Source organism: Protomyctophum bolini (assembly GCF_963924005.1).
Source record: "Protomyctophum bolini genome assembly, chromosome: 8".
In the NCBI taxonomy this organism is placed as follows: Eukaryota; Metazoa; Chordata; class Actinopteri; order Myctophiformes; family Myctophidae; genus Protomyctophum; species Protomyctophum bolini.
This window is the reverse complement of record NC_137869.1, coordinates 8,612,899-8,639,586: the sequence shown is the minus strand read 5'-3', so window position 1 is coordinate 8,639,586 and position 26,688 is coordinate 8,612,899. Positions and strand designations below refer to the sequence as shown.

The 26,688-nt window shown below is 44.1% G+C and overlaps 1 protein-coding gene across 3 annotated transcripts in view; it reads left to right on the top strand.

The window, feature by feature from the left end:
- The first annotated feature begins 2,389 nt into the window (after nt 1-2,389).
- trappc8 (trafficking protein particle complex subunit 8) overlaps nt 2,390-26,688 on the top strand; it is a 64,147-nt gene continuing 39,848 nt past the window's right edge. For 2 of the 3 annotated variants that reach the window (XM_080769506.1, XM_080769505.1), the window contains exons 1-12: nt 2,390-2,774; nt 9,196-9,405; nt 13,050-13,133; nt 15,451-15,540; nt 16,481-16,655; nt 16,759-16,912; nt 18,698-18,803; nt 19,482-19,798; nt 22,863-22,978; nt 23,528-23,678; nt 24,794-24,900; nt 26,395-26,500. In XM_080769506.1, the coding sequence (XP_080625632.1) occupies nt 2,618-2,774; nt 9,196-9,405; nt 13,050-13,133; nt 15,451-15,540; nt 16,481-16,655; nt 16,759-16,912; nt 18,698-18,803; nt 19,482-19,798; nt 22,863-22,978; nt 23,528-23,678; nt 24,794-24,900; nt 26,395-26,500 (1,773 nt within the window). In that variant the 5' untranslated portion in view covers nt 2,390-2,617. The remainder of the gene's footprint in view (nt 2,775-9,195; nt 9,406-13,049; nt 13,134-15,450; nt 15,541-16,480; nt 16,656-16,758; nt 16,913-18,697; nt 18,804-19,481; nt 19,799-22,862; nt 22,979-23,527; nt 23,679-24,793; nt 24,901-26,394; nt 26,501-26,688) is intronic. The other variant, XM_080769507.1, reaches the window with a different exon arrangement.

The window sequence follows — 26,688 nt, the reverse complement described above, 5'->3', positions numbered from 1 at the left end:
GTAGAGAAGAATAAACGGCAACGTATTAACCCAAAAGTTTTTGAAGTAAAGAATCCTAGTGACCTCATAAGTCCGACAGACCGCCCAGGGCCAAACGATTGTTTCCCCAATCAATATGGTCTACGCATCCGAGGCCCGGCGTCAGCCATACGATATCCTCGCCTCAACCAGTCTCTTAGCACCGAAATCAGAGAGCTCAAGCGAGTCAACGCAGACGGCATCCAGGCCACCAGAAATGAGAACATTCATAGTCACATTTGTCACCAGACAAACATTGAGACGTATAACGTTCCATGCAAGGCTCCAGGCTTGCCAGGACTAACTGTCAATTGTAATTGCCACTCCCATCCTACGATCTATGTGTATCCTTACCCCTGCAGGGGTCGAGCTCTAGGATTACCACACCTGAATCCCTGGCAAGTCCCGGGTTACCGGAAGCAGGAGTACAGACCAGACATGAGTAATCAACCGTTCCCTCATGACCTGGCTGCTCGAGGCTTCCCTCATAACCATAAAAGGGACTAGACATTATACTGCGCTTTGTTTTACATTCTATTGTGCTTGGCGATTAACACTGACAGGGGAGTTTCTCCCCTGTCTTAGCAAGGGGGCTTTTGGGGAGCCAGAGTCCCTATTTTATTTTATTCTTGTTATTAAATCTTACAGGGTTTCTCCCTGTCTTAGCATGGGGGCTTTTGGGGAGCCCAGAGCCCCTATTTTCTTTTATTTATTAAATCTTTTTCGAGATTTTGGTCTTAAGATTAGTGGGTTTCCCCCCACTATCTAGCAAAGGGGCTTTTGGGAGCCAGAGCCCATATTTAATTTTATTATTATTTCGTCAAGTCTTTTGAGATTTGGTGTTAAGATTCAGCTGCTATGTTAGACAGGGGAGACCTGTCTAACATAGCGGCTTTTGGGTCAGACCAGATTTTATTTCATTATCATTTTGTTTTTTTTAGAGTCAATCTTTTAAAGGTTTTGGGGTTAAGATTTGGGGGTTGTCCAACATAGTGGCTTTTGGGGAGCCATTTTATTGTATTCATTTTTTAAGTATTTCTTTTTTCAAGGTTCTCCAGCAAAGCGTCTTTCTGGGAGGTAGAGCCTAATTTCTGTTATTTATTTGATTTTTATTTGTATTTATTCAGCAATTCTTTTTATTCACTCATTCACCCATTTGTTTATTTTATAGACTTTTTCTTTTGCGGTCAGAGAGGTTTGTTTTTTATTGTTCGTTTATTTTACTTTATTTATATAAAAGGTGAATGCACAGGATTTATTCAAGCATAACAAGTTAACTTAAAGTCCGACACCCCACCACACACCTTGTGGAAAAGCAATCAAATTGTCCCAATGGAGTCCCTTTGTGAGGGCAGTGATGAACAGATATGGGGTGCAGCTTGTTCCTCACTATTTGGGGTTACTTCTAAAAAGGTGTGGCCTGTGTTTTTTCTTGCATAGATATAGGAATAAAGTGCTCTATTGTGTCGAAAGCAGAAGTTTACATCTAAAAGCAAAGAATTACAGAATTAACAGAATATCTTTTAAAGACTTTATCCTCCATACTGGCAAAATATACTGTTTTGTCAACAATAATGATAATAAACGTAAATGAGATACAGTATATGCATAATCAATGTTATAACTGCCTTAGCTAGCTTTACACATAAATCCAAATTTAGCCATTCTAGGCCTTTATTTGTTTTTGATGATGAAACCAACTTAACCAATACATTAAAACCTTATAACAAAAAAATAACAAAATAAATCACACCTGTGTGAAGTGAGGGGCGCTCTTATCATAATACATCATCATAGCCTACATCATCTCATTCCGGCCAATCACATCCTATGTCCAGCTTTTAATGTTTGTGTTTACAACCAAGTATTGAAGATTGACATTTCTGTTTACCATATTTAGTACCATATTTTGATTGATTTGATGTGATCCTAATTTCTTAATGTGGCATTCAGATTTAAACATTCATGCTCTGCAAAAACTGAGGAGTAAATGGTGATTTCTTCACAGTATTCAAATTCTTAGTGGGTTTTATGAGCTGGAAGCCAAAAATGTGTAAAGATAAACACATAAACACTTGAAAATATTTACGGTGTGTGCACTGAATCTATAATCTATGAAAGTATTTTTTTTAATGGAATTATGGAAATAAACCAACTTTTCCATGATATTCAATTTTTTTGGAAAGGTGCTATATATATATATATATAAATATAAAATGTAAAGACAAAAAAAGTAACAAAAAAGGGAATATTTACTCGCGACCCAAACACGGGTCCGCGACCCACTCTTTGGGAAACGCTCCCACCCTTGTCAGCTGATCACGTGACCGCGCCGCCGATCGCTCGCTCCTCAGTCAGGAAGCAGAGAGAGAGAGAGAGAGAGAGAGAGAGAATCATCCAACATGGCTGCTGCTCACTGACAGGAGGGGAGTTGTTTTGCAACTCAACAGTGAGTCTAGGTTCATCACACTATTAAACCCTCCCAACACACAGACCACCACCACCACCCGGCTCTTCGGCTGACTCTGTCTGGGTGGTCCACCCCCCCGGTGGTCCTCCCCCCCTCGGTCCCGGGTCCACTCACTCCTCCAGCCGAGCCATGGCCCAGTGCGTGCAGTCCGTGGTGGAGTTCATCCAGGACTCATTCGTCCCCATGGTGGCCGTGCTGTGCAGCGAGGATGCGGAGAGGCTGACCCGCAGGAACAACCTGGGCTTCGCCGAGCTGCTGCGGCCCTTCTGCCGCCTGACGTCCGAGGGTGAGTGACTCGGAGCCCGGGGTGGGCCCGTGACTCAGCGCCGGCGGGCGGCCGGCGGGGGGGGCTGGTTGTGGCTGTCACCCCCGATAAACACGTCTGTTCTGTCTGTGGTGGTTTAACCTTAGCTGTCTCTGTCTGTTGGGGAGTTGGTTTACACACACACACACACACACACACCAACCAACCAACCCAGCCATGCTATTATGCTAGCAGTCAGTCTGATGACAGGAAGCCGGTGGTACGCCGGGGTCGGTGTCCTATCGAATTCCGTGATCGCCGCGAAAATAATGGTTTATGGTTTGTGGTATTTCATTTTTTTAGTAGTGGTTCGGAAAAGTACTCTCATTGCACTGCAATATAGAAATACTCAGGTACTCTGTTACAAGTAAAAGGAGTGGAATTCAAAATGCACTTCAGAAAGACAGTAGTTAAAGTAGGCTACCAAAGTAGAAAGTACTACACTGTCAATATTCACTCATTTTCATATGCATACACATATTTTGAAAATAGCTGGTCTACAAGCTTGTTAGCTGTCAGGCTCGATGTTATTGTTGAACCACGCATTGATTGTCACTCCCCCAACAAAGTCTCTTGACATTTGACGTTGCATAATTACACGGGACACCACTTCTCGCGTAACATTTGTTAGGTGGGAACTGCAGCCAGCTCGCTGCTACACTCTCTCTCTCCTCTCTCTCCCCGGTTGTCTTTACGACGTGTCACCCGAGAGGGCCGAGGGAGTGACACCCGAGCGGCCAGTGTTTGCCACACCATTGCCGTCATCTTCTAGGGTGGCTGTCTTTAGTTTATACACACCTACACCTATATTGCTGCTTAGTGTTAGCTGCTTGGCTAAAGAGGCTGTGGCTGCAGCCAAATGCAGGCCCAAAGTCCATGTCTCAAGGATTATTATAGGCTTTATACTAGAGACTAGCAGTCACACACACACACACACACACACACACACACACACACACACACACACACACACACACACACACACACACACACACACACACACACACCTCTGTTAAAGCAGCCTAGTTGCTGCGTGGACCATTGGTTGTTTTTGTTGTTGTTGAGGCATCATTCAGATATGTCTACAGCGATCCACTCAACGTGTATGCATTGTAAATAGATTATGATGTGCCCTTAATTGGCCCAAATAAGGATTATTAAATTGAAAAGGAATGGGCTAATTGTTTAAATGGTGTTTATTTGTTGACCTAGTAACTGACATCATTCACAAACACTCAAGCGACAACAGAACCCAACGTCGGACGGAGAGCAATGGACTCGTTGTTACTGAATCCCTAAGATCTTGTGCATGTCTGTAAACTTTACACTTAAAGGCCATACTAAATAGAAAGCTGTGTCTTTGCACAGAGTGTAATTTGCATGTTTACTGGTGATTTGTGAAACAAGTTACAGCTTGAAGTACAGTAACATGCATAACTAGTTGTCTCTAAGCATAATGTAAGCGTAAGACACACAGATGATGTATTTATAATAGCGCTTTACATAGATTGGGTCAATGTTCAGTTTGTTCACCCATTCAATGCATATACATGCATACACGGATGGTGGAGGAAACCATGCAAGGCACCAGGTACCTGCTCATCGGGAGCAATTAGGGGTTCAGAGTCTTGCTCAAGGACACTTCAGACACCAACTCTGGGGGAGCCCGGGATCGAACTGGGAACCTTGCGGTTCCTATCTTGCCGGGCCAGGCTGGCTACTCTACCCCTGAGCCGCTGCCGCCCCACTGCTGATGTGTGAAACAAGTTACAGCTCCAAGTACAGTAACATGCCCAATTCAGCGGTCTGTTATTTCTGGATAATGACCGCTCTGCTCTATAACAGACCGATACCTAATCAAACCCTCGGAGCACCTGCTCCGAGCCTGCGCCCTGTTTGATTTTTCTGCTGTTTCCAACATGCCATGTAAACAAACACACTATGTCATTTACAGCTAAACATATTTTTTTTTACATTTGAGCGAGAAATCGACGAAGCAGTACCCACTGTTTTCCGACAGTGCTGCAGCTGGGCAGACGCCAGCCAGCGCGACACTTATGGAATACTTTCATTACCACAAGCAAGGAAATATCTCGTTTTGTTGTGTTTTGGGTCAATTTATTAATTTATGTATTAAGTAGCCATCTAATAAGCGGGATAATATCATTATCATTATACTGTATAATTCACCTTCACAGGGTGATTAACCACCTGTCTGTGAATTATCTCCCTACAATGACCACCTACCTAGTAAGGGATATTATCCCTTACTTGACTACTGTTGTCTATTGCACAAGCATAAACACAACCCACTCTAAGCCCACAACGTACTCAAAATAGCAAACACTTCTTCTATACTATACATTGCAACTGCAAAGGATTATTCGTTATTCCATGGTATTGCAAAAATCATCTGCATGCAAGAACCAGTATTATAAAATCTGTATAATAAATTAAATGGATTGAAAAGTCACACAGCCTGTGATTGACACAAGTAGATTTCCAACAGCTTGACAGATAGGCAGGCCGACTTTATGATCGCCACTACACTTCAGCTTGCTTCAACTTAGCCACATTTCAGTGGTTTTCAACCTCTTTCATACCAAGGTCCATTATTTAATATTTATTCTGCATTTGAGTGAGCCACGCACCATTACCTTACCATACCACGCACGTACCATTTAATGAGTTTAGGCCAATTCATACTCCATTTTGGTGATAAGGTGACCACTGTTTCAGTGGTCACCTTTTATCACTTAAAACTGGGAAAGACAAACTGTAGTTATCGTTCAATGTTCTCATGTATTGTAGCCTATACATTATACAATTATAAAAGACAGGCAAACTATGAATTGTCTATCCTACTAAAACTGAACCATGGGGCTGAATGTGCTAGCTATGGTTTTATTCGCTCCAGTCTGTTTCATCAACTGATTGTAAACGCAACGTCTCTCTCTCTCTCTCTCTCTCTCTCTCTCTGTATATGACATTTTGACTACGTATTTATTTGCTTATTTTATTGTTTTAAGGTCTCCTCGATCTGCCGTCAGTAGCCAAGCCAACATTATGAACGATAGGGAAACTAGGCCCAGTCCACCCTCCCCTCTCTTGAAAGCAACTGAATGGACTGGAATGGCTGTGTGTTGAAAAGCCAGTTAGTAGGCTACGTTTTTATCTTACTGTTATGGAAAAAAAGCCGGCCCGTGCATCACTACAGAGTAGTCATCACGTTGATTTCAAGTCTCTGACACGACATGCCGTTGAGGAGGGGACCGTCTGTTCTGTTTGACCTAAGCACATATTTATTTAAGCTTCCTCAGTGGACCATCAAATTCTCCACACAATATATCTTCATTTTTCCAATATTTATTTATTGCAACAATCTAAAATGGATTGTAATGATATTTGTAATGAAATATGTTGACATATTTATTCCTTTAATGTACGCAAACTATTGAAATGACTCAGTATTTAAAAATGCCAGTAACATTTATTACCTGAGGGTTGTCATGTACATGAAAATAATTCGCAGAACAATCAAATAATGTATTAAAATATTACATTGAATTAATTTGTTCCTCATTCAGTACTGTGCTGCTCCAGCAGTGGGACACGCTCTGTCTGTTTTTCAAAGTGACCATCTGCAGTTCCCACTCAGACTGGAATAATCCTGTACATACTGTACATGGGCAACTGGCGGCCCGGGGGCCACATGCGGCCCCCACCATCACTTAATGTGGCCCTCGGGTTAATATCGGAACACTGATGTATTATTGATTTCAGCTGCTACAATTCCAAACATACAAACATGACCTGCTTTAATTCTTTTTTTTTTGGTGTCCAATGTATTTAAATTTAGTTCGTCAAGTTATCTTTCAGGATTACAATTAAAAAATGTCAAAAAGAAATAATTCAGGATTTCAATTCAAATATAGCAAAAATAGCTGATTTTACAAGCTCAAGCTCGTCAAAGTTGCCCACCCCTGAATTATGTAGTAGAAATGCTCGGTTCTAATACTATATGGCAATGTCCTCGCTGCTTTTTTCTACCAAAGCGAGGAAATGCTGACGTGTGCCACTATAACGACAGACCTCCTGCAAGTGAAAAACGCCACGCTTTTAAGTCTCGATTAGGTATGAATCAATGAACCACCCTACTCCACCCAGAGTGAATTTTTTTCTACATTAACAACACAAGCAGGGGATAGTTTTATGTAAGATTCATTCATTCATTCATTCATTCATTCATAAATCATTCATTCATTTCCCTGAGATACATTGAGGGTCGGGCAAGCCCTCATTTTCAATGACGCAAGAGTCATAATTCAACAGTGCAATAATAATTATGAAGATAAGAACGGCAGTAAAAATGAATTATACAATGTACAAAAACAAGTAAATAACAGTATATGAAAACAACAATAGCAACTTCATTGAAACAGTGACAATTTAGAACTAGTTTAGCTAGCAGGTTTATAAATTGCATTTTTTAAAGGGCATTGTAATTGATTCCAGCAGGTAGAAGGAGCGTTAACTTAAAATGGAAGGCTGTTTTACCTAGCTCGGAGTCGGTCGTGGGTACCAAGTCCCAGTCAAGTTTCACTTTTGTTTTGAAGCACTTGGAATCTTGGATTGTAAAAAATATATGAAAAGCTTATCTCCGAGACAAGGGAGAAGTGTCTCAAGTTCACTTGGAACATTGGCCAGAGGGTGTTGTAGGGAAGGGGGCAGATGTCCTCCTGTGTTTGCTGTTGTGACCTGAAGGCAACGGGGTGGCATGCCCTTGATTGCCTCATCCCTGCCTACCAGTGTTTTGAAATGGATGCTGGCAGCAACTTGCCATGGTACATGTATCAGTTGGACTGCATCCAGTCCACCTGCCATTTCCACTGTTTGTTTGTGTTCCATTTCATTCCGGGGCAGGCTACAGAGTTTACTACAGAGAGAAGGTCATTATGTTGGACTTTCTTAACGGAATAAAGTGGGGTATTTCAGTGCAACGTCTTGAGTGAAAGAGACAGTCTGTGTTATTTGTTTTTTTTCTGTCCAGTCTGGACTCTGGAGCACTTAATCTTATTTCTTAAGGCATGTCTGTCTGTGCAGAGAGCGTTGACAGAGAAGGGTGAAGCTCCTTGCCTTGCAAGTTGCTGACTTTGATTACGGTAGATGCTGCAGACATTATGTTCTTACCAGCAGGAATTTCCCCATGGCTGCTAAAAGAGAGGCCAGAGTGACACCTGTCATTCACCATTAATGTAGTCCAGTGCTTATCAAACTGGGTCCATTTGGTTCCATTTGTATATTGTTTGAGAACCACCATATTGATATTCTGTGCATTCAATTCTTATTTGTCAGTAAATGGTAAATGGTGCATTTATATAGCGCCTTTATCCAAGGCGCTTTACATAGATTGTGCATTACATTCACCCATTCATACACCGATGGCAGCGGAAACCATGCAAGGCACCAACTAGCACATCGGGAGCAATTAGGGGTTCAGTGTCTTGCTCAAGGACACTTCGACAGTAACTCTGGGGGAGCCCGGGTTTGAACTGGCAACCTTGCGGTTCCCATCCAGGCACTCTACCCCTGAGCCACCGCCGCCCCAGTAAACTGGAACATCACAGTTGCAGCATGGTGACTGTGATGACTAGTGTTTTTTTTTAGCAAATTCAACATAAACGAGGTTGAACCAAGGCGGAACAAGGCAGAAAGAGCCTTGCTGGTTAGTCAAGTCTTTCACGTCGTTCATACAAATCATACATTAAGACTTGTTGTTTTCAGTCGTGAGATGGTTTTATTTAGCTTTAATTAGGGGTGTCACGATTTAAGTTGACGATTAATTGTCACACAAATAATTGTAATATTACGAACAGAAAATTTAATTTCTGTTTGGCTTTTAGGCTTCGTAATAAAAAAGAAAACGTGCACAGGGCAGATATGACAAATAACTGAAATGTACCAAGAAATTACTGGCATTTTTTATGAAATGTTATATACTTTAAAAAAGGTAAAAAAATTGCACAAATAGCTGATCTACAAGTTTAAACTTGCAGATCTGCGTTTTCTTTTCTTTTTCAACATGAACATCAACGATTTTATGCCTTTTTTAATTTTCTTTATTTTCTTTTTTAATTAATTGCCTCAACCTTGTCTCTTGTTTGTTTGCTCATGTATATGTGTGTATATTTTATATGATTGTATTTTATATGTCTGTTCTCTGCCTTGTGAAGCACTTTGCGATGCATTTCTGGCATGAAAGGTGCTATATAAATAAAGTTTATTATTATTATTATTATGACAAAATAATTGCGATTGGACTATCGTGTAACACTTTTAATCCACTAGCTTTAATCCACGTGTTTGTGTGTGCGTGCGTGCGTTGTGCGCGTGTCTCTTCCAGGTCACATCCGGGACCCCAACAACCAGGTGCTGCCGGTGAAGAACCTGCGCATCAGCGTGAACAACGTGGTGACGCGCCCCGCCCACTGCAGCGGCGCCCTCAGCCCCGCCCACCGCCGGCTGCTCGGGGACGTGGTGTCCTCGTGCCAGCCCGCCGAGGGGGGCGTGGCCAACGTCATCACGGCGGGGGACTATGACCTCAACATCAGTGGTGAGCAGCGGTGGCTGATTTCCTCGTATAATATACTATGACAATTTTCTTTATGTTGACTCCCTTTTTTTAACTGATGAAAACTAAGCTATGATGACTAAGACTAAATATGTTGACAATTTCATCGAATAACGAATAAAACCTAGAGTAAAATGTTAGGAAGGGACTATAGTGGACAAGAGATCCAGTAGAAGTCATTTTACACTTGGTTGCATGCTGAAAATGTAAAATCAGTCATCACGACTGCATCAAGGCACGCCAAAATACATTTTAGTCAACTAACTAAACTGTAGATTTAGTCGACTAAAGTCGTATGATATTTCGACTAAAACTAGACTATCCTTTTCTTTAAATATATATATATATGATTTATGCGAATCAGTAATCGGTCTCAGATTCTGATGCTGATTACTATTTTCATAATCTGTACAAAACAAGCAACACGTTGCTTGTCCAGGCCTTGACACAAATATGATGAAATTGATGAGCAAGAAAAATGTATAAAAAAGTAAGTTCCCAATGAACCACGGCAATGCTTCAAATCGCCTGTAGAGGGTAGAATACACCAAGGAGTCACCAAATAGTGTTGACCAAGGGTTTTTGTTGATGCGATCAGACTTGCTTGTCATTACGTCGCCATTGCTTCTCTGTTCATGTTTTGTTTTATTTTATTCTTTCCCGTCCACTCACCGGAATGCACGTTGGGTAAGAGTGCTCTGCAACCAATTCAGAAACCAAACCCCAAAGACAAGACTGTTGCTGTTCTCTGTATTAAAGGGATTGTGACATTTTCTGAGCTCTATTGCACCCAAAACACTTTTAAACATTCAGTATATTTTCTGTGGTTTGGGGTTTTCTGGCTTAGATATTCCTGTGAACTGTGACGTAATAGTCCACAAGTCCCATAAATGACATAATAATTTGCCAGCAGATGTCACTGTTGAGGCCTGTTTGCCCCGTTTTCTTTGCACCTCAAAAGGCTTCAGAACACACAGAGAAAACCCCCAGGCCACAGTAAATCCACTGAATGTTCAAAGTTCAGGTTGTGTGGGTGCAATTGAGGTCATAAAACTAATTTTTTTTTAAAATAAATTAAAACTAATGTCATGAAACCTTTAATGTCTCTTCAGACGAGGAGCGAGGGAAGTGACGCAGACACAGGCCTGCTCATGAGGGACGTGACACGAGCATGCGCGTGCGGCAATTTCAAGGGGCCGAGTCTGTGAAAATGCGCTTGCGTAAATAATCGCCTCTCAACTTCTCCGCCGCGCATCCAAAATAAACGCAAAGCCTCTCATTGAAAATGAATTACTAGGCGCGTCAGTCAGTCGCTCCCCGTCTGAAAAGGCCTTTAGCAGCAGCACTGTAGCTGTGTTGGTCCAAGCGGTCATTGTGGTATTATTCCCCTGTGGCTGTTCTCTTATACACCCCCCCCCCTCCCCCCTAGTGTTATTGTGACTGTAGTGTAGTGGTCAGACTAATAGTCTAATCTGTCCAACGGTCACGCCCACCCAGCCATCATCATCTTAATGAAACTCTATGTACAGTACCCTCTACCCATAGGTTAAATTCACGTTACTTTTTGCTGTTGTTTGTTGCCTAGTACATCAATCCCCCCGCTTATTTAGAAATAATTTAAAGGGGATACATCACTGTGAAATGTGTACCGTAGATATATTTAGTTAATTTGTGACTGTCAAGTGATGCAAAACATGTTGGTTTACACGGCATGCTGCTGACTGAAAATGGACACCGTTCTCAAAGCCAGTGCAATCCAAACGGAACCAAATGTTCATTTGGTTTCATTTGTTTTGTACACTCGGAGTTATCGGGGTCTTTGAACCATAGGGGCTGTTTTGATGGATCTAAGCCAGTAAACACTGCATGGCTCTCAATAGAGCGTCGCAGTCCTGGCCTGGACGAGCTGCCCGGAAGAGAATTTCCCATTCATTTTTCCCATAGAGGTTTAAAAATGTATTTAAAGACCTGTAAGCCTCAGACAAAGCCAACTCGTCTGCTCACAAATCATGACAATAAACATATTTTTTTGGGGCCGAACAAATAATCAGAAAGAAGAAAAGCAGGGCAGGGTGAAAATAAAACTCTTTTCTTTTTTAAATTTTCTTTTTTTTTTCTAATTATTTGTTCGGCCCAAAATACTTTTGTTTATTGTCATGATTTGTCCTCAGCCCAGTAGGCTTTGTCTGAGGCTTAAAGGTCTTTAAATAAATACTTTTTGAAATAATGAACGGGAAATTCTCTTCCGGGCTGCTCGTCGTTCTGAGAGGGGACGATCTATCGCAGCTTGCCCACTGCTACATCCAGGAGACCACTTGGGGCCGTCATGGTCCGATCAGAGGCTCAGAGCTTAAACGAAGGTGTTTGCATTATGCCGACAGTCACCGCAGTGCTGCGGGGCCGGAGCCAGAGCAAGCCCGGAGGCCCGGTTGTCTGATTGGTTAAAAGGTGGTGTACTGTAAAGTGATACGGGTGTGTGTTTTAAAATAAGTGTCAACTAGCTCTATAAGTGTTTGTTCAGTAACAGGAGTCTCCCTGTCTCGTCTCCAGCTCTTTAATAAACAGGAGATCTATTTTCAAGGCGGGATGCCAATTTGATCCAATCTGGATGGGGAACTCGTACAAGGAGCAGACAAAAGGACAACTGGAACACTGACATTGAAACCGACAGGGTTGACACTATACAGTATGTCTGAGAGGTCATATTCTACTTGTCCAAAGTTCATGCCCACTTGCCCAAAAAGTAAATTGTCCATTATAAAATTATAGGTACATTTTGAATTTAATGGATTGCATTTTCTTTTACACTTATTTTAACACTTTTGACATTTTTCATACCTCAAATTTTATGCCAAATACCTACGTAGTACATAGCCATGAATATGACTATGGGTTCACACTTGTTATTTTATATTTTTAAAACACATTTTGTGCCCATGGATTCTTTCAGAATAGAGACGTAGAGTGCCCAGCGTTTTTTGGACGATAAAAAAAATAAATACAAAATAAACCCCAAAACACCACAGGGGGTTATTGTAAAGACGCCTGGAGACGTCCTGGGCCTACAATGTGTTAAGTGTAGCAACAGTGAAAACAGCACATATAGGTAAACAGTGCTCTTATTTTACATGCCACAGACCAGAAGGCAGTGCTCTCTGCTTTGGCCACGTTCAGGTGTTTAGACAGATATCTCGTGTTTATAGACGGTTGCATCCCCTCTCAAACAAGCACTTGCCCGGTAGGGCAACCTAAAACCTGCCCTAAAGTTTAATTTACCTGAGCAACCCTTAGTCTTGGTGTCACTGACTGAGCTCTCTCCTATGTGGCTGACAATGGTGACCTGACCGCTGACCCATCTGAAAATGTATTCTCTATTTTCTCAAGAGGTGGATGGACGGAGAGACCTCTGTTACTGAACAACCACTTTACTGTATATAGCAAAGATTTCTATCGGAGTACAGACCTTTACGCAGAACGTTTTCCGCAAAGAAACAAGGGATATCACTTCACCCTGCCTTCAACACTTGACTACTAGGCACCTCTCTGATGGCTAATGGAGATGTGGTCTCTAACATTAACACCAGCCCTGGCTCTCTCTTTCCCCCCTCCCTCCCTCACTGGGTCAGATCGCTCCCTTAAAGCTAGCGTGCCCTGGTACACGGCATGGAGGGACACGCTAACGGAACTGAGCAGCTCCAAGCATTACACAGGTACTCCTGTCCTCCAGGGGGCGTACAACAACTCCTTTCTCCAAGCTTAGCTCACTTCCTGCACTCTTCTTCTCCCTCCTAGATCCACGTAGCCGTGTTGTTGTCGTCCAGCGCACAGTAAAATCCTCAGTGCTAATTTGACTCTTCGGGGTGTACAAAGGTGGTTCCAGAGACCCCCCGGCAAAATGATTGAACACTCTGGATTTCACTGTGCAGTCTTTCTCTTTTCCTCACTTCTCTTCTGACAAGGTGGTGGGACTCTCTAGAGCCTTAGATTGATTTGTTTTCTATTCTTCTGTGTGCGTTTCCTGTGAGTGAAACGTCCGTTGCTTTGAATGCAAAGTGGTGGCTCATGGCATGAAAGTAAAGATATATTTATCGGCTTGGGGGAAAAAGACCAAAGCAATGTTTTGTGAACAATATTTGCAATATTTGTGAACATTAACTCACTTTGAGTCCAAACTACGATCCAGGACTTGATTGGGCCCAAACTGATGTCTCTTTATAGAACTAAGTATAAATGGAAGGCAGCTGATATACTGTGTAGCACATAGAAATGATAGAATGATGGTGTATTTGTAATGGTCTGTCACTATTATACTGGAAACGAGAGGAGTTATAGGTCTAACAATGTAAATCGTTAGACCTATGGTACCCTGGTTAACTAAAGAAAGAAAGCTTAATGACGTGGAGTTTAATTGGATAATGAGATTCCCAGACCAATAGGGTCGCGGATGCTGTGAGCCAATAGGGTCGTAGGGATGCTGTGAGCCACCGTCTTTGCCTCATTTCGGTGTCACTAGAGTAGACTGACCTTCGACCTTCGTGGTAGAAGTTCTTTTCCATTTATTTACCAAAAAGCTGCGACGCTCTGAGTCTCTCTGCTAACATCTGTTTGTAGTGTAGTGATCATGAATCACATGATCGCCGCTGTCGGAAAGAAACCTCCAATCTCAGTGTTTTTTTTGTAAATGAATGCCCTATTTCGTCATACTACAGTGTCACACAAAAAACTGCGTATCTACAAGCTGAAAACGTGGCACGAGACAACACATTTTGGAGTTTGTATATCGGCTATTTTTAGTTAATTTTTTTTATTTTTATCAGAATCCTGAAAACGAACTAGATTTAGTCATTAGAGGTGTGCATTGGCACTGCCCTCAAGATTCAATTCCATTACGATTGACCAGGTTTCGACTCTACGATGCATACACTTTTCTATATTACTTCACAACATGGCACATTTTTTATCAGTCAATGCGGATAACAACATATTTTATTTAGAATTATATATAGTATTTGATTATCGATGGTCGATTATGTCATTAATCGACCATCGTTGCTGCATCGATGCAGATTCGTGCACGGCCGAATCGCTGATGCGTTGCTCAATGGATTCTTTTTGACGCCACTATATTGGACGTGAGGTTTCCGCCCGACAGCAGCGGTACGTACAGCAGCGGTACGTACAGTAGGTATCCGTGTGAGTCTCGCACACGGAGAGGCAACCAGAGGTGGATTATTTGCTGTAATTTCTCCCTTCTCGGCAGCAGGTGGTGACTCATCTGAACATCCAGAACACATTGACGTACATTCATAACATACATAAAACAATGCCCTACTTGATGATGATGATACTCCAGGGGTCGGCCCCAAAAAACCTGATTGGAGCACCTCGGCGTCGCACACAAGCATGGCGTAAAAAGTAGTAGATCTGCACGCTTCTACACGTTGCGTGTAGCGGCACACATTAAGCTTTTTGATCTGCTGCTTTTCATTTATTTTATATACTAGTCCTTACCCGTTCTGAATATATGAACAGCAAGCAAGCCCTGAAGTACTCTATTAAAGATGCTGATGTAAAATATTAAATATGTCTGACATTTCAGGCTCTTTTTCAGCAGTGGAAGGTTTTTGTCCTTTCTGATTTCGTCAACTATTTGTGCATAGAAAAGCGGCAGCATCGTGCCGCAGAATCAATTTTGGTTTTACCCCTGCAATAAATCTCGCTTTCAGCTTTTCTGTGACCTGCGATTATGATCAGATTTTTGTTTTCTTTCCCCCTTTAAAATCACTGATTCACTTAAATTCATGATTGATGAATTGCCTATGATTGATCGGTGTGTTTCCTCGCATAGCCTGGACTGTTTTGAGATTGTGTGATTGTGACGGTACGGTACAGTACAGACGGTACAGTACGGGCTCTTCTAACCTGGAAACCAGACGACGGCTAGCCGTGTGTGTGTCCAGTCTACATGTCTCTCTGATCTTCTCTCAAGGTGTGTGTGTGTGTGTGTGTGTGTGTGTGTCTTTCTAGCGAACACACCGTGGTTCGAGACCTACAGAGAGAGCTTCCTGCAGTCCATGCCCGCGTCGGACCATGAGTTCCTCAACCACTACCTCGCCTGTATCCTTCTGGAATTATGCAGTGACATACAGTAGGCACAGTGAGGCGCACTGCCAACACAAACTAATTGGCGGGTGCGCTCCCGGTGGATCGTATATCGTTACGTGTGTGTGAGAGACGGTAGATAAATGAAACATACAAAGGATATGAGGTGTGTGAAGTCTGTAAGATCAGTGAATCTGTGCTCAGTGTTGTGTGGGGTGTTGTAGATCAACGGTTCTCAAACTGAACTGGGGACCGCACCATTTCAAATATCGTATCTCCGAGACGGTACGAATACTGAAACTGTACTAAATCTACAGCTTGCAGGGCCTCGTTTTCATATGCTTCTTACATCAGGAGGTGGATAATACAGAGCTTACACCAATTTACACAATTTTGGCCGTGGACGTGTATACACGTCTTTAGGGCTTTTCTATTGATATATATTTCTTTGTGGTCCTCTCCTTCTGCACCGTATACTCCTTGCTGTTTGGTGCATGCGCGTTGCCGTTCACTTTCTTGTTTACGGCTCAGAGAGAATAGCTCGTATCTCCTAATCTAGGGAACTCTCGATGGTTTTGACCAGATGGGCAAAGTTCTCACGTGCCTCTCGTTTGGAATATTGACGCTTCTAGAGAGACTTTAGCGTGACCAGTGCGAGGTATGAATGCAACATTATGCCTCCCGGTTTTGGTGAGGAACGGAAGTGGGGGACCTTTCAGAGTAAAATCTGCCATATCCGCTGGCACTCTGACGCTTATATTTGTGTTAGCAATGTTTTTTTGTTTTGTTTTCTTTAAAAAATTCAAAAAGTAGGTCTAAAAAGTGGGCACCCTGGGTCGCCATTTTGAAAAATTAAAAGGGCACATAATGTGTTAAAAACATATTGTTAAAAAACAATTAAGTCTGTCACGTTTTTATTTCTGTGTGGAGTCCTTGACTTTGGCGCCCCCCGCAGGCCTCCTGGTGGTGTCGTCCACGGAGGCGGTCCCAGTGGAGCAGTTCCTCAAGCTGTCCCAGGAGCAGCACCGCATCCAGCACAGTGGAGACTACACCAACCCCAAGTGGTTCATCCCCAACACGCTGAAATACTACGTTCTACTGCACGACATGAGCCAGGGAGACGAGCACAGGTACACACACACACACACACACACCCCGTTTCCCTCCCCTGCTGTAATGAACTCTGAATGAGACCCTGTATGTGTCTGACTGTCCGTCCGTCCGTCTCTCTAGGGCAGACTCGGTGTACGAGGACATGAAGCAGCGGTACGGCGTCCACAGCTGCTACCTGCTGAAGGTCAACTCACGCACGGCCGCGGCCGGCGCAGACGAGCAGATCCCCGACCCCTGGAGCCAGTATCTCCACAAGAACAGCCTCCACAGCCAGGTAACCATCTCCTCCCTGGAGCCAGTATCTCCACAAGAACAACCTCCACAACCAGGTAATGGTCCCCTGGAGCCAGTATCTCCACAAGAACAACCTCCACAGCCAGGTAATGGTCTCCTGGAGCCAGTATCTCCACAAGAACAACCTCCACAGCCAGGTAATGGTCTCCTGGAGCCAGTATCTCCACAAGAACAACCTCCACAACCAGGTAATGATCTCCTGGAGCCAGTATCTCCACAAGAACAACCTCCACAACCAGGTAATGGTCCCCTGGAGCCAGTATCTCCACAAGAACAGCCTCCACAACCAGGTAATGGTCCCCTGGAGCCAGTATCTCCACAAGAACAACCTCCACAACCAGGTAATGATCTCCTGGAGCCAGTATCTCCACAAGAACAACCTCCACAACCAGGTAATGGTCCCCTGGAGCCAGTATCTCCACAAGAACAGCCTCCACAACCAGGTAATGGTCTCCTGGAGCCAGTATCTCCACAAGAACAACCTCCACAGCCAGGTAATGGTCCCCTGGAGCCAGTATCTCCACAAGAACAACCCCCACAGCCAGGTAATGATCTCCTGGAGCCAGTATCTCCACAAGAACAACCTCCACAGCCAGGTAATGGTCTCCTGGAGCCAGTATCTCCACAAGAACAACCTCCACAGCCAGGTAATGATCTCCTGGAGCCAGTATCTCCACAAGAACAACCTCCACAGCCAGGTAATGATCTCCTGGAGCCAGTATCTCCACAAGAACAACCTCCACAGCCAGGTAATGATCTCCTCCCTGGAGCCAGTATCTCCACAAGAACAACCTCCACAGCCAGGTAATGGTCCCCTGGAGCCAGTATCTCCACAAGAACAACCCCCACAGCCAGGTAATGATCTCCTGGAGCCAGTATCTCCACAAGAACAACCTCCACAGCCAGGTAACGGTCCCCTGGAGCCAGTATCTCCACAAGAACAACCTCCACAGCCAGGTAATGGTCTCCTGGAGCCAGTATCTCCACAAGAACAACCTCTACAGCCAGGTAATGATCTCCTGGAATCTGTCTGGACTGGAGTTTGCATGTTCTGCCCGCGTTGTCACCTAGGGTAGGTAGTTGGGTACCCTCACAAAAAACAGGCAGTAATACTGGTCTCTGTACTGGTCCCTCCCCCTGGCCAGCCGGGGCGCCTGATGGAGGGGAAAGGAACTGGTTGGAATAACGTGTTCCTTCCACGCGCTACGTCCAACCGGGGAAACTCCCCCCTGTCAGGTGAAAAGACGCGGCCTGCTCACTCCTCATGCGTTGAAGGAAGCATGAGGTCAGTCCGTTGCTCTCTTGGTGAGAGTCTCGGTGCCGGACATTTACAGCGGTCTAATAGCCTAGACTGCCTAAGTATAGAGTTACCTTTGAACAGCCACTGCACCGACCGCTGAGTTTCTTGTCATAAAAATCCACCAAGGTGCCGATCACAACAGGCGGCCGCGCGCTGCTAGGCAGCTTTCCTATTGTAAACAACAGGGACTCAATTTCATCAAAACACGTCTCATATCCCATTCTGTCCGGTGGACTTAAAACTGATTAAACGTGGATTAAACAATGAAAACATAACTTGGGCAACTCACGAATCGCAGCGAAAGTGAAACTGTTGAGCAATCTTTTGGAATTTGCTTTTACTTTTGGGAACTTGTCTAGAACTTTTGGAAATAAAAATGTGTCTGGGAGTCCTCTGGATAAGGTGCTATATACACTAAATGCAACATCCCCCCACCCCCATTTTTGTGTATGTTCAACGCTATAGGACACGTACGAGGAGCCTGCTTCAGCACCAGACGCCAACGACGCCACTGCGGTGGAGAATAACGTTGACACAGCTGATGGTGATTGGCCCGAGTCAGCGGAGAAAGGTCGGTGTGCACGTAGTAGCAGCAGCAGCACTTAAACTGGAAACCAGCACGCGGGGGTGATAATAGTCACTGCACGACTGCACGTACTCCTACGGGCAGGGTTGGGAATGGGAACCTGAGAGAGTACAAATACATTTTGTACACTCTCAGTGAAATTGAAATGTTTGCGAACTACTGGTATAGTAATTGTACAAAGCGTTGCAGTCCCATGCAAAAATAAATTCCTGTGCATTTTTTGCATTCGTTCAGTGTTGAGCACATTTTGATGTAGTTTTTAGTCATAGTCTTTTGAATAAATAAAACTCCATTTAGCTTTAGTCATTTAGTGATCTGGAATGTTTTACTTGTAGTCTAGTTTAGCTGTGTGCCGAAAACAGCAGATCTACAAGCTACAGGTTGTCTATTTTCGGAGAGTGACACCTGCAAACAATCAAGCATAAATGACATGACTTTTAGTTCTACTGGATCTCTTCTACACTAGTCCCTCCAAGTTTTTATTTACAAAATTGTCAATTGTCAATACATTTAGTCATAGTTTTAGTCATCATAGCTTAGTTTTTGATTCATTTTTTGTTTCATTTTCATTCGTGAAAATAGGTAGTCGACGAAATGTATTTTTTTGTCATAGTCTTAGTTGGCGACGTGTGTGTGTGTGTGTGTGTGTGTGTGTGTATACAGACACGACGACGGTGTCCAACAACACAGACCACGCCCACCCTCTCCAGCTGGGCCCGGTCCCTCTGCATCTGGGCCCGGTCCCGGGCGACCCCACCAGCCTGGATGCCCTGAGGGTGGCCTCCTCGGAGACCAAGAGAAGCTCGCTTCTCGGGGCTGGCGGTGGTCCTCTGGGGGCGGGGCCTGGGACCACCCCCGGCAGTCACGGGACGTGTCTGACCCTCAACGACCACGACCGCATCAGGCAGTTCATCCAGGAGTTCACCTTCAGAGGCCTGCTGCCTCACGTAGAGAAGAACATCAGGCAGCTCAATGACCAGGTAAACCACACCCATAGAGTTAGAATGGATCTAGAGATGAGCTGGGGTCTTCAATTTCAGACGAGCTCTAGGAAGACAGCCTTGAAGAAATTAATGTGTGCTCTATCAATTCCAGACATTGCCTTATCCAGTTTCGAGTTATACATAGACTCCATTATTCCAAATTAAAATTACATAACATATACCCAGATATTTCTTCGAATTGTGACAAATGTAATACAATAGATGCAAATCTTCTTCACAGCTTCGCCCTTTGCCCTCGGATACAAAGATATTGGATTAAGATATTTGAGATGCTCTCTGATATTTTGAGTATTCATATTGACCCCGATCCTGTACTAATTATACTGGGTTTGTCAGACTCCATGCCTATGTTGACGAGAGCACAGAAACAACTCTTCTCATATGGTCTGATTACAGCAAAAAAAAAACTGGAAAAAGGAGGAGGCTCCTGCATTTAAGCATTGGCTAAATGAAATGACTAGTACACTTCATCTTGAGAGAATAAGGTATTTCCTGAGAAACGGGGAGAAACAGTTTGATAAGGTTCGGCTGCCCCTTGTCCATTACCTGAGTAGAAACAATTAATAGACAGGATACCATTAATATGGTTGACTGTACACTGTACGCCATTTTCTTTTCAGGTGTTTTCCACGAGCTTTCTATCATCTTATTATATAGTATGCAGTGTCACTGAGCAGTATGGGGGGAGAATTAAGGGATTTCTTTCTCTTTTTTGTCTTTTTTTCATTTTTTTTCATTCATTTTTTTTCTTTAATTTTGTTTCAAAAAAAGTATTTCATATCATAATGTTTGTAACAATTTAGAATCTGTTCAATAAAAACACATTTGACAAAAAAAAGGATTAAAACAATTTAAAATGGATCTAGAGTAGTGGTTCCCCAAAATGGGGTTCGGGGACCCCCAGGGGTATTTGAGGGAGTTCCAGGGGGTCCCCACTCCCCAGCTAAATTAACATTGATTTTACAATATAAATTGGCGTTCCAGAGATAGAAATGCCATTAAATGGGGGGTCTGAGGTCTCTGTGTTACTGGCCCCCGGAAAACCGTATCAGCTCAAACTGTCACAAACAAGAACGTACGACTTATCACACGGCCGTTATTGTTATCGCTCTACGATTACCGAAATTGGGACCCAAATGGTTTCAGATCTCAATCTCAAGCTGCGAACGACGCGCTCTCACTTGAAAGTCAACAACACAGATAAGAGTCTGATGCAGACTTCAGAAACGCACAGCAAGAGCCGTGGTCTATCGGAACACACTCTTATTAGTTACCGTGTGGCTGGCTCTGACATGCATGATGTAACCCGTCATTAAACGTACGTCATGTGATGGCCTTTGCAGCCACGTTATGTCTTGTGATGTCTATTTATTCACTGTGTGAGCGGAGAGAGAGAGAGAGAGAGAGAGCACGTGCATTCTGCATAATATACGTGCATAATGAAATATTTATATTATCGTCTCTGTCGGGTGGAGAATACCAAACGACTCGCCCCTTTACCAACTCGCCCCAGGCGTACATCCGGCGGAACTGTGCAGCCTGGTAAACTCATTCTCTGCCAGATCTGTAGCCGTTGAATGAGGATGAGGTCATTAGTACACGACGCCACATCCCAAACGTTTCAGCTCCAGACCCAAAAGATAAAAGATATAGTTGATTTCTCCGCTAGTGAAAAAATAAGATTTACAAGCTTGTAAATAGTCTATTTCCACTTCCGCTTGATCTATTCTATAATTAGTCTCTCAAGACAGACTGTTGACAAGAGGTTGCTGTTTGGCCTGGGCCGTGGCTCAGCGGTCCAGGCACTTTGGCTGGTAATCCAGTCTGGCAGTGTGCCACGGGTTCGACTCCCGATCCCGACGGCCTTTACTGCATGTCTCCCCCCCATCTCTCTCTCCCCATTTTCCTGTCAGCCTACTGTCTGTCCCCCCATAAAATATATAAAATAAAGGCGACAAATAAAGGTGACAATGGGCTCTCAGATTGTTATATAATAAACAGCAGTCAGCAATGTTAAGAGGAGCCAAAACCCGGCTAGCGGATCCGACGGATCAATATGGCTTTCACTGCACATTGTTGTGCCAAATGTGGCACCACAAGCACTTAATGCATTTTGTGCAACATGGCAATCCATCCGAGTGTTGTTCAGCACAGCCAGGAATGTTGTTGATACTCCTGAAGACCTGCTAATGATCCTGGCCAGGAATGCAATGAGGATGAATGCCCTGAGAAGGTTGAGAACCACTGAACTATGCCACGCAGACTTCAACACCTTTGTTGCTATTGACGGTTCTACTCGTCCTATACATAACGTATGCGGGGCGCTCATGACGAGTATAGGCTCTCACCAGCACTGCTTCTGTTTCTCCATAGCCATTCGCTTCTGTATTAGCTGCAGCCTTTACACGCTCTTTTCTCTGAAACTTTTTATATCTATTTTATGATATTTCCTGAGGCCTATGTTTTGTGTATGTATCTTATTACATTTATTATGTCTTGTTTTCTTTAATATTTGTGACTAAATAATGCCCTTGGATTTTTTTGCATTTTCATTTTTTCATGTCATATGAAAGCAGGGAATCGTAGCTTCAAATTGACATTGGTTGTTCAGTTTGACCCACCAGCTTTAGAGATATGGCTTATAGAGTAATGTCTTGCAGAAAACAGCGAGTTGAAAGGTTCACTTCTGTGGTCTCTAACATTACACCTACATGGTAGCTACAGTTTGGGCATTTATTTCATATTTACATGTCGATTTCAGCTCTGACACTTATTTCAGACATGCTCTAGTATGTGAAGAGTCTGCCTGTGCTAATTTAACAAAAGAAAAAAAAAGTTTTTCTTCTGGTCACATTTGTCGACTGTGTGGCGGTCACTCACAGGCTCTCATTAGTGTGCCACCATGTGGTTAAATTCTGTATTATCTGACCCATGTGCTATGATGTTGAACCAGCCCAACAGTTTATCTCTCTCTCTCTCTGTCTGTCTGTCTCTCTCTCTCTCTCTCCGTCTCCCTCTCTGTCTGTGTCTCATCCTGCAGCTCATCTCCAGGAAGGGCCTGAGCCGCTCTCTGTTCTCTGCCACTAAGAAGTGGTTTGGTGGAGGAAAGGTTCCAGAGAAGAGCATCAGTGAACTGAAGAACACTTCTGGCCTCCTGTAAGCATTCACCTGGCCTGACGTAGAAATAAAAAAAAACGTTCGCTCTGAAATAATATATATTCAAAGATTTGTGCCACATTTTCACGATAAAAAAAGAAAATAGCAGACCTGCAAGCCCCCGCCCCCGCTCGATCATGATTGGCGGAAGGCCCCTCTTTATCCTGATTGGATGAAGGCTGAGCCACCTAGCCAAAACCTATGTTTTTTTTACACCCAGGGGTTAACTGGGGACAGGGAGGGACTCCTTATATGGTCAGCACTCTATACTGTAGGGAGGATTGTTACAACAAAACAAAAAATATATATATATATTTGAATTAGGTGAAATCACTGAAATATACCTTTAATTGACTCAATTATTTGTGTGACAATGAATCGTCAACTTAAATGTTGTAATGGTGACAGCCCTGTGTGTCGGTGTCTTGTCTGAACTAATCCCTCCGTTTGCCCCCCTTCCCTGTCTGTCTGTCTGTCTGTCTGTCTGTCTGTCTGTCTGTCTGTCTGTCTGTCTGTCTGTCTGTGTGCGTGTGACCTTTTGACCCCCAGCTACCCCCCTGAAGCCCCGGAGCTGCAGATCCGTAAGATGGCGGACCTGTGCTTCCTGGTGCAGCACTATGAGCTGGCCTACAGCTGCTACCACACCGCCAAGAAGGACTTCCTGTCTGACCAGGCCATGCTGTACGCCGCCGGCGCCCTGGTGAGGACGCGCTACGCCACGCACAGCACAGCACCTCTGGTCGCTAAAACTACAACACCCACTGGTCATTCTGGTCGCTAAAACTACAACACCCACTGTTCATTCTGGTCGCTAAAACTACAACACCCACTGTTCATTCTGGTCGCTAAAACTACAACACCCACTGTTCATTCTGGTCGCTAAAACTACAAAACCCACTGTTCATTCTGGTCGCTAAAACTTCAAAAAACATTGTTCATCCATCCGTCCGTACGATCCGTCCGGGATGCTGAAAGAAAGCAGCTAAACGGTTTGGGTGTTTGCCCATGTACAGTATTTGACTATTTGTATCTTTTATGTGGACACATTGTCTGTCTGGCTGTCCCTCCCTCCCTCCCTCCCGCTGTAGTTTTGGTATGACAGGGAACTACTTTGTGTTCGTGGAGCAGCCAATAAAGATCAGATAGGCAGGCAGGTTGGCCTGGGCAATTGGAAGCCAATTCAAAGTATGCGCACGCAGCTTCAATTTGGCTTTATTTAAGTGTGATAAATGATTCCTTGACACGAGTCGACAGAGCCTGTTATCGTATCGCTGAAGTGTAGAATTCATCCATTGATTTAGTTTCATGTTAACGAGTGTGTGTGTGGATTCGACGCCGTGAGAGAGAAGTTGTCACCTGTGAAGTTCTAATTAGGTTTATGGTTACTCAGACGCACGCGTGCACACACACACTCACACTCACGCACACACACAAATGTGCACACACACACGGTGTGGTTGTATATTGATGTCCGTAATGATGCGGCCATGCCTCGTGGCTTTCTGGGTCACTGGAACATTAAGGTTCTGAAAGACAGCCACGGGAGACGGCAAAATCTATTAATAAATTGTAATATATTATTCCCTTTTAGTTACAGGTGTGTAACCCTTAGAGTGTAAAAATGTGTACACTCTCAAAGTTATGTAAAAAACCCAAAACAAAACTAAAAACTCAATCTATTCCAAATGTGATGGAACCGATTCCAGTCTGTCCGGTTCCAGATCGCGACCCTAACATCTCCCTGTCCTCCTGTGTGTGTGTGTGTGTGTGCGCGTGTGTGTGTGTGTGTGCCTGCGCGTGTGTGTGTGTGTGTAGGAAATGGCGGCCGTGGCGGCCTTCCTGCAGGCCGGAGGCGGAGCTCCCAGGCCGTATCCTGCCCACTACATGGACACCGCCATTCAGACCTATAGAGACGTGTGCAAGTAGGTCTCTACAAATATACATATTATAACTGGTTCTGTTTTTTGTCATCATTGAATGCCCTACGTAAATGGTGCATTTATATAGCGCTTTTATCCGAGGCACTTTACATACATTGTGCATTACATTCACCCATTCACACACAAGATGACAACATGGTGCTAGCACAGCGCTTTGTTTACAGCCTGTCTCTATGTAGGAACATGGTGCTAGCGGAGCGCTGTGTTTACAGCCTGTCTCTTCTCTCTATGTAGGAACATGGTGCTAGCGTAGCGCTGTGTTTACAGCCTGTCTCTATGTAGGAACATGGTGCTAGCGTAGCGCTGTGTTTACAGCCTGTCTCTTCTCTCTATGTAGGAACATGGTGCTAGCGGAGCGCTGTGTTTACAGCCTGTCTCTATGTAGGAACATGGTGCTAGCGTAGCGCTGTGTTTACAGCCTGTCTCTTCTCTCTATGTAGGAACATGGTGCTAGCGTAGCGCTGTGTTTACAGCATGTCTCTTCTCTCTATGTATGAACATGGTGCTAGCGTAGCGCTGTGTTTACAGCCTGTCTCTTCTCTCTATGTAGGAACATGGTGCTAGCGTAGCGCTGTGTTTACAGCCTGTCTCTTCTCTCTATGTAGGAACATGGTGCTAGCGTAGCGCTGTGTTTACAGCCTGTCTCTTCTCTCTATGTAGGAACATGGTGCTAGCGTAGCGCTGTGTTTACAGCCTGTCTCTTCTCTCTATGTAGGAACATGGTGCTAGCGTAGCGCTGTGTTTACAGCCTGTCTCTTCTCTCTATGTAGGAACATGGTGCTAGCGGTGCGCTGTGTTTACAGCATGTCTCTATGTAGGAACATGGTGCTAGCGTAGCGCTGTGTTTACAGCCTGTCTCTTCTCTCTGTGTAGGAACATGGCGCTAGCGTAGCGCTGTGTTTACAGCCTGTCTCTTCTCTCTATGTAGGAACATGGTGCTAGCGTAGCGCTGTGTTTACAGCCTGTCTCTTCTCTCTATGTAGGAACATGGTGCTAGCGTAGCGCTGTGTTTACAGCCTGTCTCTTCTCTATGTAGGAACATGGTGCTAGCGGAGCGCTGTGTTTACAGCCTGTCTCTTCTCTCTATGTAGGAACATGGTGCTAGCGTAGCGCTGTGTTTACAGCCTGTCTCTTCTCTCTATGTAGGAACATGGTGCTAGTGTAGCGCTGTGTTTACAGCCTGTCTCTTCTCTCTATGTAGGAATATGGTGCTAGCGTAGCGCTGTGTTTACAGCCTGTCTCTTCTCTCTATGTAGGAACATGGTGCTAGCGTAGCGCTGTGTTTACAGCCTGTCTCTTCTCTCTATGTAGGAACATGGTGCTAGCGGAGCGCTGTGTTTACAGCCTGTCTCTTCTCTCTATGTAGGAACATGGTGCTAGCGTAGCGCTGTGTTTACAGCCTGTCTCTTCTCTCTATGTAGGAACATGGTGCTAGCGTAGCGCTGTGTTTACAGCCTGTCTCTTCTCTCTATGTAGGAACATGGTGCTAGCAGAGCGCTGTGCGTTGCTTAGTGCTGAAGTGTTGAAGAGTCAGGGGAAGTACTCTGATGCTGCTACCCTCCTCATCAAGATGACCAGCGAGGTGAGACTTTTACTCCCCTTAACTTTCTTCTTTTTTTTAATGTTTTTGTTTTGTTTTTGCTTTAGTATTTATTTTATATTTTTTATAGAGGGGCAGACAGTAGGCTGACAGGAAATGGGGGAGAGAGATGGGGGGGGGGTGACATGCAGTGAGGGCCGTAGGGATCAGGAGTCGAACCCGAGGCACAC